The sequence below is a fragment of the Salmo trutta genome, chromosome 1 (genome assembly GCF_901001165.1).
Source record: "Salmo trutta chromosome 1, fSalTru1.1, whole genome shotgun sequence".
Classification (NCBI taxonomy): Eukaryota; Metazoa; Chordata; class Actinopteri; order Salmoniformes; family Salmonidae; genus Salmo; species Salmo trutta.
In genome coordinates, this window is record NC_042957.1 from 14,228,568 (window position 1) to 14,241,436 (window position 12,869).

General features: G+C 37.6%; 1 protein-coding gene across 3 annotated transcripts in view; it reads left to right on the forward strand.

The window, feature by feature from the left end:
* LOC115167114 (frizzled-3-like) overlaps positions 1 to 12,869 on the forward strand; it is a 44,594-nt gene that overhangs the window by 17,695 nt on the left and 14,030 nt on the right. For all 3 annotated transcript variants that reach the window (XM_029721256.1, XM_029721422.1, XM_029721346.1), the window contains exon 4: positions 10,413 to 10,609. In XM_029721256.1, coding sequence (XP_029577116.1) covers positions 10,413 to 10,609 — 197 coding nt within the window. The remainder of the gene's footprint in view (positions 1 to 10,412; positions 10,610 to 12,869) is intronic.

Sequence of the window (12,869 nt, forward strand, 5' to 3'; positions counted from 1 at the left end):
GATGCAAGTGCCTTTGAATGGGGTATGGTAGTAGGTGCAAGGCGCACCGGTTTGTGTCAAGAACTGCAACGTTGCTAGGTTTTTCACGCTCAACAGTTTCCCGTTACATGCTCGCTTACACATTCGGACTTATACATACACACGCACACCTGATCTCGCTCTCTTCTCTCACTCTCTTTTCTCTTCTCTCTCTATTGTCGAGAACTGTTTTATAATTTAATATGTTTCTTGTTTGTCTATCTTTTTATGTATTTGTCTACAAGTTTATATATGTTTACAACAAGCAAGGGGAAGATATCAGAATAGGGGCATTGGGGAATAATAACATATTGTATGGAATACATTTGTACTGTAGTGAAGCCGTCTCTAGAGTAATGCAAGGTCTCTTTCATGATCATGTGAAACATCAATTGCTATGGAAATGCTGGGATGTGTTTTTCAATGATGTTAAAGGTAATTATGATACAACTATAACGGTGATACGATATGGATTACAATTATCATCATGATTATTAAGGCTATACACACTAGATGCTACACACATAGACACTCAACCATGCAAATTGGTGAAGGTATTATTTATTTGGACATCACACATTATAGTCTTACTCTTATACAGGCATCGTACACACTCTCACTAAATCACATCCAATATCATACACATCAACCTACTCAGATTTACTTCACACGTAATGTCTTGTCTCAATTTTCTAACATCTGTGGCATTAGCTCACAGGCAAACAGGCAAGGGAATAAAACAAATATTGCTGGAACCTATTTCTTGAATTCTAAATATCAGACATTTGAAAGCTCTAATTTTGACCGTCATAATACCTCTGATGGCAGTACAAGCTCTAATTATGGTCAATTTAGACTGAGAATAATATCTAGTTATGGTAAGGCAGAAATAAGTATAGCCAGTTATAATTGTAATGGTTTAGCAGATTATAAAAAAGATCAGTCTTTACATGGCTAAAAGAAAAGGAATATAACATATACTGTTTACAGGAAACTCACTCTACATCCTTAGATGAAGTTTTGTGGGAAAAGGAATGGGGTGGTGAAATCATGTTCTGTCATGGACAAAGGAACTCAAAAGGTGTGATGATATTAATTAACAAATAGTCAGGAATGAATCGCAAGGAAGTTTTTTTGGATCTTTTTGAATATTGTCATGTCTTTGGCATCATTAAACTGAAGACTGTTTAGTTTATCAAATCAATTCTCTGTAATTATTATTATGTGATTAACTAATCAGGTTGATGTAATTAACTAGGAAGTTGGGGCACCAAGGAAAATATTCAGATTACAAAGTTATAATTTTCCTAATATAACTTTCAGATATTTTAATATCTGATCAATTAGTCTTCTAATTAGTGAATTATTCTTTACCTCACGTTAGTCTCATTCCAAGCGTTGTACATTGTTGGTTATCCCAGTCTTCACTATGAATCATCCATACATCAATTGTCTCAATCATTTATTTATTTATTAACTAACTAAATAATCACAGAAATGCACACACAAACAAACAAGTAGATATGGTTACAAGGAAATGACAAGGGAATGTGCCCTAGTGGCTAAACCGGCATGGCGGCTTGTTAGACAAAGGGACTTAGAATGGCGAGAAAGATAAGTTGATAATCATAACAATTGAAATGCTAATCCTTTGCTCATTCATTCGGGAATAATTGCAATCAATATATATATTTAAGCTCAGTGTGTTGTCGGGATCTCTGTTGGAAAGTTAGTTTCTGTTGGAGAGTTTGTCCGCCCTCTCTCTCTCTGCCATGGTTAGAATGGATAGTTCAGAGTAACATTCAGCAAAATTGTTATAGAATAGATGTTTCGGCGGTTGTCGACCTTCGCATTCACGGGTACTTAATTTCTAGCTGCAGACTAGTAATTAGTATCGAAGAGTAGCTCTTATTCTGTCGGATCGATAGTCTCAGAGTTTAACCATGTGGTATGGTTAATAAAATATTCAGCAATCTACTAAAACCTTAACTCCCTCTGTGATGAGGTACTGGTCTGAAACCTTAGTCCTCTCGTGGTTATCGAGGTAAGCAGGTCTGAAGATAAATTCCTAAGGTGGGGGTTATATTCGGAAGAGCAGAAAGGGCCTGTCCCATGACGCCAGATCAATGTCTGTGCTCATGGGGCGGGCCAATGATTTAGTTAAACTCCAAAGGGAGTTGGAGTTTCCTTCATTAAACAGTTTAAAATCACATTACACAATTTCACAAATAGTTTCATCTTTGTCATTCATTTTATACAACAATTAGATGCAAGCCTCACAACTGAGACCCTTGTATAAACATAGTTATGGTAATGTGGCTGTATTGTCTCTCATGAGTTTCACAAAATTGTACAAAGTGGACCAGTTCGTAGCTGGCTACATCACCGACCGTTTATACATTCTCCAGAACATGAATATTGTTCAGTTCTCAAGATCTGTGATGTGGAAGAAATTCCTTTGTTCTCTCTATGAAAACTCAGTCTCTCTTATACTCTGGACATGAGGAGAGAATCTCCTCCAGGAATTTATGACCTGAGATAACAGCAGCCTGGGTGTAGGAGAGAGAGAGAGGGGGAAGGCACGATATACCCAAAGAAAGCTACATCATGACAATATAAAAGTGGACGAAAAAGAGATTTGGCTCATCTATATAGTCCAAATCAGGATGATCCATACTTCTTCGAAAAGATTTATACCAATTTATTGAACTTACAAGCAACAAATGATGAAATCATTATGGTAGGAGACTATAACACAGTGTTAAGTACCTCAATGGACCGTAAAGGTAATCACTCTACAAACTATTATCACTGTGCCCTTAAGGTAATCACAAATATTATGGACACATTAGAAATAGTGGATATTTGGAGACTAAAAAACCCTGACCTAGTGAGATATACATGGAGGAGACTTAATCAAGCTAGTCGTCTTGACTACTTTCTTGTCTCTTTCTCTCTTGCATCAAAGGTTAAAAAAGTTTTAATAGGAGACAGAATGTGATCGGATCATCATCTAATTGGCATTCACATAACTCTTATAGATTTTCCACGTGGATGGGGATATTGGAAATTTAATCAAAGTTTACTGGAGGACAACTTATTTTTAATTAAGACAAAATCATTTATAATAGAATTTTTCCAGTATAATATAGGTTCAGCAAATACCCTTGGTGTTTGGGATACCTTTAAATGTACCTTCAGAGGTCATTCAAATCAATATTCATCAGCATTTTCTGGGTAAAGAGACAAGACTACCAAGGGAAATCCATGAACTAATAGTACAGGTAGATAGCAATAAAAACGATACTACAGAGATACAAAATAAGTTAGAGGAAAAACAAAAAGAACTTGAGGAACTTATTCAAGAACGATCTAATGTAATCTATTATAAAAATAAAGCAAACTGGATGGAATATGGAGAAAAATGCACAAAATTCTTCCTGAATCTCCAATACAGGAACGCTAACAAAAAGAATTTGCAGAAACTTGTTACTGAAGACGGAGTCATCTATGATTCTCCGAATTATATTTTAAAAGAGGAAGCTAATTATTTTAGGCAGATGTTCTCTTTTCCGTCTCATCCTTTCCCGCTGAATGAAGATTACGGTAAGGAATTCTTTCAAAATAATATAAAAAATGGAAAATTAACAAATGTGAAGAAAGATCAGTGCGAAAGCCAAATTACAGAGGAATAACTTTTTGAGGCTATTAAATCCTTTCAGTCTGAAAAAAACCCAGGGCTTGATGGCATACCGGTAGAGGTATATCAAGCCTTTTTCGATATACTAAAAGTTAGATTGTTTTAACTACTCCTATAGAAATGGTAGTCTGTCAGGTACTCCGCGGGAAGGTCTGATTTCTCTATTATTAAAACAAGACCCAGATGGCAAATATAAAGACCTAGTCTATCTAAAAAACTGGAGGCCCCTTACACTTCACTATTTACATTTTAGTCATTTAGCAGACGCTCTTATCCAGAGCAACTTACAGTAGTGAATGCATACATTTCATACATTGTTTTTCGTACTGGTCCCGTGGGAAACGAACCCACAACCCTGGCATTGCAAACACCATGCTCTACCAACTGAGCCACACGGGACTATTGTGATGCAAAAATGCTAGCGAAATGCATAGCACTCAGAATTAAAAGGTTTTTACCAGGTATTGTTCATCCTGATCAGACAGGCTTTTTACATGGGCGATACATTGGAGATAATATATTACAACTACTAGAAATAATAGAACATCATGAATCATCTAAGAAGCCAGGCCTAGTATTTATAGTGGATTTTGAAAAGGCATTTGATAAAGTAAGACTGGACTTAATTTATAAATGCCTGGATTTTTTCAATTTCATTGATCCTCTTATAAAATGGGTAAAAATAATGTATAGCAACCCCAGGTGTAAAGTGGTAAATAACGGCTACTTCTCAGAGAGTTTTGAATTGTCAAGTGGAGTTAAACAAGGGTGTCCTCTGTCACCATATCTATTCGTTATGGCCATCAAAATGCTAGCTATTAACATCAGATCCAATAACAACATTAGAGGGTTAGAAATCCAAGGCTTAAAAGCAAAGTTGTCCATGTATACCGATGACTCAAGTTTTATATTAAGTCTGAAAGCTAGATCCCTGCAATGTCTCATTGACGATCTAGATAGCTTTTAGTCCAGAGAGTACAAAAAAGTTAATTATGATAAGTGTACAATATTACGTATTGGATCTTTAAAAAATACAGCTTTTACATTACCTATAAAATGGGCTGATGTGAAGTAGACGTACTTGGTATTCATATCACAAAAGATATAAATAAGCTCTCCACAATGAATTTCAATAGAAAACTTGTAAAAATAGACAAGGCCCTGCAACCATGGAGAGGTAAATACCTGTCTATTTATGGAAAAATTGCCCTGATTAACTCCTTAGTCATATCTCAGTTTACTCATTTACTTATGGTGCTGCCTACTCCTGATGATTTGTTTTTCAAATCATATGAGCAAAGAATATTTTGCTTTATCTGGAATGCTAAACCAGACAAAATAAAGCGTGCCTATCTATATAATGAATATGGATTGGGTGGGTTGGGATTATTAAATATAAAAGCACTAAACCTCTCTCTAAAATCTTCACTTATTCAAAGTTTTATTTGAACCCTAAATGGTTCTCAAGTAGATTACTAACAAAAGCTCATCCATTGTATAAAAATTTACTTTTTGCATTTGAGCAGATTGCCATGTCTCATTTTCGATTAATTGAAAATGATACTTTTTTCAAAGTATCTCTCTTTTTCAAACAAGCTTTGCAGAGCTAGCTACAATTTCAATTTCAGCCACCTGAAAAGATAGAACAAATATTACAACAAATATTATGGCTGAATTAATGTGCTGGTTGATAAAATACCTGTATTTATGGGAAAGATGTTTGAAAGGGGTATTTTGTTCTTAAATGATATTGTAAATTGGAATGGTAGAGTTATCTCCTTCATGGAGTTATCAGAATTGTACAGGAAGGTCTGTTCAATCCAAGAGTACAACCAATTGATTACAGCATTACCCCAAAAATGGAGGAGGCAGGTGGCAGCGCGAGGAGGTACGGAACTGGTCTGTCTGCCCAATGTAAAGGATCAAAACTTGTGGAGGAATAAAAATAGCACAAATCGGAAAGTATACCAGTTTCATTTGAGGACCAGGATGTTGACAACTGTGCCATACAGATTGCAAAATAGTTGGGAAGAGATTTTTGATGTACCGATACCATGGTACAGGGTGTATGAGTTGATATATAAAACAATGCAAGATTCAAAACTTCGTGCTTTTCAGCTAAAATTATTATATAGAATTCTTGCAACCTACAAAATGTTGAATATTGGGGGCATAAAATCATTGAAGCTCTGCAGATTTTGTTGTGAGGATACAGAATCAATAGACCATTTATTTTGGTATTGCCCAGGTAGCTTATTTCTGGTCTCAGGTTCAGAAATGGCTGAAAATGCATAGCATTGATCTAAAATTGACCCTAGAAATAGTACTGTTAGGAGATCTGGAGAAACGGGGTCAGTAAATTACTAATATACTAATACTCAGTAAAAATATTTATCTTCAACTCGCAATCTGTGGATTCTATTCGATTAGATGCCATGCAGGTGTTTGTACATATGCATATACACACACTCTCATTCAAATAAACGCATACAAGAACACACACATACATGTAATAGTGCCAGACATGTATACAAACATATACAGTTGGCATTGCTGTTATGATTTTAGTTGTCCTTGATGTCCATTGTGTTTTATTTTTTTGTTTTGTAGTTTTTATTTGTTGTTTGCTGTTTTCTTCTTTTTTCTCTTTAGTTCATTGTCTTGGTTGTTGGTGCATTGGGGGGTTCTTGGGGGTGGGGAATGGAATTTATTTTATTTTACATTTTTATTTTTATTCTTGGGAGGGGTCTCGAATGGTTGAGGGACAGCTATTGGGGAACTGTAGGAGGATCTTGGAGGGTTCAGGTTCACATTTTTTTTGCCTGGTGGGAGATCTGTCAACATGCCCTTGAGCAGGGCATTGACCCTGGATGCTTGCTTGTGTGTCGCTTCTGAATGGGAGTCTGTTGGATGACTGGTATGGTGTAGTTGTTGAGTGGCTTCACTGCAAGTATATTGTATGTTTCGGATATTCAATAAAAAATAAATAAAAAACTGTTTCCCGTGAGTATCAAGAATGGTCCAGCACCCAAAGGACATCCAGCCAACTTAACACAACTGTGGGAAGCATTGGAGTCAACATGGGCCAGCATCCTTGTGGAACATTTTCGAAAATTTGTCCATGAGCTGACGAATTGAGGCTGTCCAACTCAATATTAGGAAGGTGTTCTTGATGTTTTGTACAATCAGTGTACAATTATCTATAAGGTCTCTAAGTTGAATAGTGAATTTCAAACACAAATTCATCCACAAAGGCCAGGGAGTTTTTCCAATGCCTTGCAAAGAAGGGTACCTATTGGCGAATGGTAAAAAAAAAGACATTGAATATCCCTTTGAACATGGTGAAGTTATTAATTACACTTTGGATAGTGTATCAATATACCCAGTCACTACAAAGATACAGGTATCCTTCCTAACACAGTTGCCAGAGAGGAAGGAAACCACTCAGGGATTTCACCATAAGGCCAATGGTGACTTTAATCTTACATCTAGATGTTCCGCTAGCGGAACGCCTCACCAATATCCAATGATAGAGCGTGGCGCGAATTACAAACACCTCAAAAATCCAAAAACTTCAATTTTTCAAACATATGACTATTTTACACCATTTTAAAGACAAGACTCTCCTTTATCTACCCACATTGTCCGATTTCAAAAAGGCTTTACAACGAAAGCAAAACATTAGATTATGTCAGGAGAGTACCCAGCCAGAAATAATCACACACCCATTTTTCAAGCTAGCATATAATGTCACAAAAACCAAAACCACAGCTAAATGCAGCACTAACCTTTGATGATCTTCATCAGATGACACTCCTAGGACATTATGTTATACAATACATGCATGTTTTGTTCAATGAAGTTCATATTTATATCAAAAAACAGCTTTTTACATTAGCATGTGACGTTCAGAACTAGCATACCCACCGAAAACTTCCTATGAACTTACTAAATTACTCACGATAAACGTTCACAAAAAACACAACAATTATTTTAAGAATTATAGATACAGAACTCCTTTATGTAATCGCGGTGTCCGATTTTAAAATAGCTTTTCGGTGAAAGCACATTTTGCAATATTCTGAGTAGATAGCCCGGCCATCATGGCTAGCTATTTTGACACCCACCAAGTTTGGCACTCACCAAACTCAGATTTACTATAAGAAAAATTGGATTACCTTTGCTGTTCTTCGTCAGAATGCACTCCCAGGACTTCTACTTCAACACCCAATGTTGTTTTGGTTCCAAATGATCCATAGTTATATCCAAATAGCTGCGTTTTGTTCTTGCGTTCAAGACACTATCCGAAGGGTGACGCGCCGGCGCATATCGTGACAAAAAATGTCAAAACATTCCATTACCGTACTTCGAAGCATGTCAAACGCTGTTTAAAATAAATTTTTATGTGATATTTCTCGTGAAATAGCGATAATATTCCAACCGGGAGACCTTGTTTTCGTTCAAACACTGAAAATAGAAAATGGAGTCTTCACATGCACGCGCGCACACGCCAGTGTCATTGTTCTCAGAACGACCACTTTCCAAAATCCCTACTGTTTTTCGCCCAGGGACTGCAGAGTTATCATTCCCCGTTCTGGCGCCTTCTGAGAGCCTATGGGAGCCTTAGAAAATGTCACGTTACAGCAGAGATCCTCTATTTTCGATAAAGAGGCTACAGAAGGCCAAGAAATGGTCAGACAGGGCACTTCCCATATAGAATCTTCTCAGGTTTTGGCCTGCCATATGAGTTCTGTTATACTCACAGACACCATTCAAACAGTTTTAGAAACTTTAGGGTGTTTTCTATCCAAATCAAATAATTATATGCATATTCTAGTTTCTGGGCAGGAGTAATAACCAGATTAAATCGGGTACGTTTTTTATCCGGCCGTGAAAATACTGCCCCCTATCCTAAACAGGTTAAAACAGTTACAGAGTTTAGTGGCTGTGATAGGAGAAAACTGAGGATGGATCAACACCCAACTCAGCCTGTACAAAATAAAAATATTCCATAATGTGCATCCTGTTTGCAATAAGCCACTAAAGTAACATTTCAGACAATTTGGCTAAGAAATCAACTTCATGTCCTGAATACAAAGTGTACTGTTTGGGGCAAACACAACACATCACTGAGTACCACTCTTCATATTTTCAAGCATGGTGATGGCTGCATCATGTTATTGGTATGCTTGTCATTGGCAAGGACTAGGGAGTTTTTTTAGGATTCAAATAAATTGAATAGAGCTAAGAAAAGGCAAACCTGCTTCAGTCTGCTTTCCAACAGACACTGGGAGACAAATTCATATACACTGGAGTTGCTTACCAAGATGACACTGAATGTTCCTGAGTGGCCAAGTTACAGTTTTGACTTAAATCAGCTTGAAAATCTATGGCAAGACTTGAAAATGGCTGTCTAGCAATGATCAACAGCCAATTTGACAGAGCTTGAAGAATGTCAAATATTGTACAATCCAGTAGACTTGGGCGTTATCCAGATTTTCATACTGCCATACCGTTCTTCTGCCATCCCGGGATTTATTGTATTACCGGTATAGCACACAAGGGGGCGCTTAAAACACAAAAAAGCCCATTGAGCATCTATTACCAGAATGCTAACAAAAATACCACAAATAATAGCAAAATCACATAGACACTGTTAGCTAAATGCTAATGAGCGAAAATGAACATAAGCTAATTGCAAAGACAGGCAAATCCAGCTCATAAAGTTATACAAGCATAGCTAGTAGCTACCATATGTCATTTTCGGTGAGTGTGGACATTTACAAGCGAAAGTGAATGAGAGAAATTGTGCAAATGAACAAAGTGCTTTTCTAAAGGAAGAGCACAAGGAGCAGAGGGGAGAAGAACTGAGGAGGAAAAAAACGCTAGTAGGAAACACAGGGAACGCTGATGCAGTGAAAATAATGAAAAACATTGAATAATGAAGTAAGCTTTATGCGACATCTTGCTGAGTGCGAACCCATTACACCTCTTTGTTTATCACACACTTGTCAAACACAATATAAGATATCTGATGACAAACATTTAGTAGTGAATTACATATAAGTGTAACGTCATCACATCATGTGCACAGCAGAGATTCACTGATAGATATAGAACATGATGGATTCACCAGCTCCCGCTTTCTCCCATTGTGTTATTTACAAACAAACTGGCTCAACTTTTCTGGTGAACTACGGTACGCTTCATAACGTAAAATAATGTGGCAGGTGAAATGAAAAATAAATCTCCTAACATACTGCACAAGTTGACTATTAACAAGTTGCTACAAATATTACAATTTATTTAAACACTTCAAATAAATAGTTTTGATGTTACTGCAGGTATTGAAAAACCATCCCATGGCTTTCTCCAAATACCCCGGTATATGGTATATACGGTGTACTGCCCAAGTATATGTTTGAGTTTGTTTGAGACTTACCCAGAAAGACTCACAGCTGGAATCGCTGCCAAAGGTGATTCTAACATGTATTGATTCAGGGGTTGAATGCTTATCTAATCAAGATATATCATAAAAAAATGCATTATATATTTTTTTTTACAAATGTTACAATCTTCCACTTTGACATTACAGATTATTTTGTGTAGATCGTTGACAAAAAATTACAATTAAATCAATTTTAATCCCCCACACACAAAACACTGCATTAATATACACTTTTCCCCTCCGCAGCCCTTCCACCCCATTGTGAACCTGCAGTGTTCCTCAGAGCTGAGGATGTTCCTGTGTGCCCTCTATGCTCCGGTGTGTACTGAGTACGGACGCATGACACTGCCCTGCCGACGGCCGTGCCAGAGAGCCAAGGGAGACTGCTACAAACTCATGGACATGTTCGGAGTCACCTGGCCAGAAGAGATGGACTGTAACAGGTTAGTAGTCTACTGTACTCTAGGGCAGTGGTTCCCAAACTTTTTATAGTCCTGTACCCCTTCAAACATTCAACCTCGAGCTGCGTACCCCCTCTAGCACCAGGGACAGCACACTCAAATGTTGTTTTTTGCCATGATTGTAAGCCTGCCACACACACACACTATACGATACATTTATTAAACATAAGAATGAGAGTGAGTTTTTGTCACAACCCGGCTCATGGGAAGTGACAAAGAGCTCTTATAGAACCAGGGCACAAATAATAGTATAATAATAATCAAAAATATTTCTCTTTATTTAGCCATCTTACATATAAAGCCTTATTTGTTCATCAAACATTGTGAATAACTCACCACAGGTTAATGAGAAGGGTGTGTTTGAAAGGATGCACATAACTCTGCAATGTTGGGTTGTATTGGAGAGAGTCTTAAATAATTTCCCACAAACAGTCTCTGCCTGTATTTAGTTTTCGTTCTAGTGAGGGCCAAGAATCACCTCTCACATAGGTACGTGGTTGCAAAGGGCATCAGTGTCTTAACAGCACGATTTGCCAAGGCAAGAAACTGAGCGCAGCCCTATCCAGAAATCTGGCAGTAGCTTCTGATTCAATTCAATTTTCACAGAACCGCTTGTTGCAATTTCGATGAGGCTCTCTTGTTCAGATATCGGTAAGTGGACTGGAGGCAGGGCATTAAAGTGATAACAAATTCAGTTGTTTGTGTCATCCGTTTTGGGAAAGTACCTGCGTAATTGCACACCCAACTCACTCAGGTGCTTCGTTATATCACATTTGACATTGTCCATAAGCTTGACTTCATTTGCACACAAATAATCATACAATGATGGAAAGACCTGTGTGTTGTTCTTGTTAATGTAGACAGAAAAGAGCTCCAACTTCTTAATCATAGCCTCAATTTCGTCCCGCAAATTGAATATAGTTGCGGAGAGTCCCTGTAATCCGAGATTCATATCATTCAGGCGAGAGAAAAACATCACCTAGATAGGCCAGTCCTGTGAGAAACTCGTCAAGTGAAAATGATGGTCAGTAAAGAAAACTTGAAGCTCGTCTCTCAATTAAAAAAAACGTGTCAATACTTTGCCCCTTGATAACAAGCGCACTTCTGTATGTTGTAAAAGCATTACATGGTCTCTGCCCATATCATTGCATAATGCAGAACATACACAATAGTTCAGTGGCCTTGCTTTAACAAAGTGAACCATTTTCACTGTAGTGTCCAAAACGTCTTTCTAGCTGTCAGGCGTTCCCTTGGCAACAAGAGCTTGCACATGCGTTACCACTCCACTATGTCTCCCTGTCATCAGTACAGATACCAACACATCTTCACCACCAAAGTCCACTTCATGTCATAAATCTGTCCAGTACTTTAAAATATCCTCTCATGTTGTCCTGGTTTCCAGAAGAGGATGTCTTCCTTAATTGACCCCCCATAAACGTAACGGACATATACCAGGAGCTGTGCCAGGCCCGCCACGTCTGTTGACTCATCCAGCTGTAACGCATAGAATTCACTGGCTTGTATGTGAAGCAGTAATTGTTTCAAAACATCTCCTGCCATGTCACTGATGCGTCGTGAAATAGTGTTGTTTGATGAAGAATTGTCTGTATAGTTTTTTTTGCCTTTTCCCCCAGCATTGTCCCAGCCATATACACGGCAGCAGGAAGAATTAAGTCCTCCACAATAGTATGGGGCTTGCCTGTCCTAGCCACTCGGTAGCTCACCATATAAGACGCTTCTAGACCCTTCTTATGAATGGTATCTGTTGCTTTTATACGTCTTACTACTCGAAAGTCATATTTATTCTCGCTCAAAAAACTCCTGTGGCTTATTTTTAAATTGTCATGTTACGTTTCTAAATGTCTGCGCAAGAGTGAAGGTTTCCCGCGAGAGGGTAACGGTTAATGTGATTGGATGTTAATTATTTGACGAGGCTACCTGTCTTTGACATTGTGTTGTTATTTCGCTGAACACTAGATGGTTTCATTTTATTTTTGGTAGTGAAACGAGGCTACTCAGGCTAGAAAAAAACTCGCCCAAATGTATTGCCCCGTTGGAAAATATAAATGTACTGTTTGAAAATGTGAAGTGTACACTTTTACACAGTGTAAATTTACACACCTGAGACAAATACAATTTTTGTTTCATCCTTTTACCACACATTTCTCAGAAAATGCTAATTTCTGTACCATAACATCCTTAAGAATGACATGGCAAAATGTTAATTACACAATAGTAACAC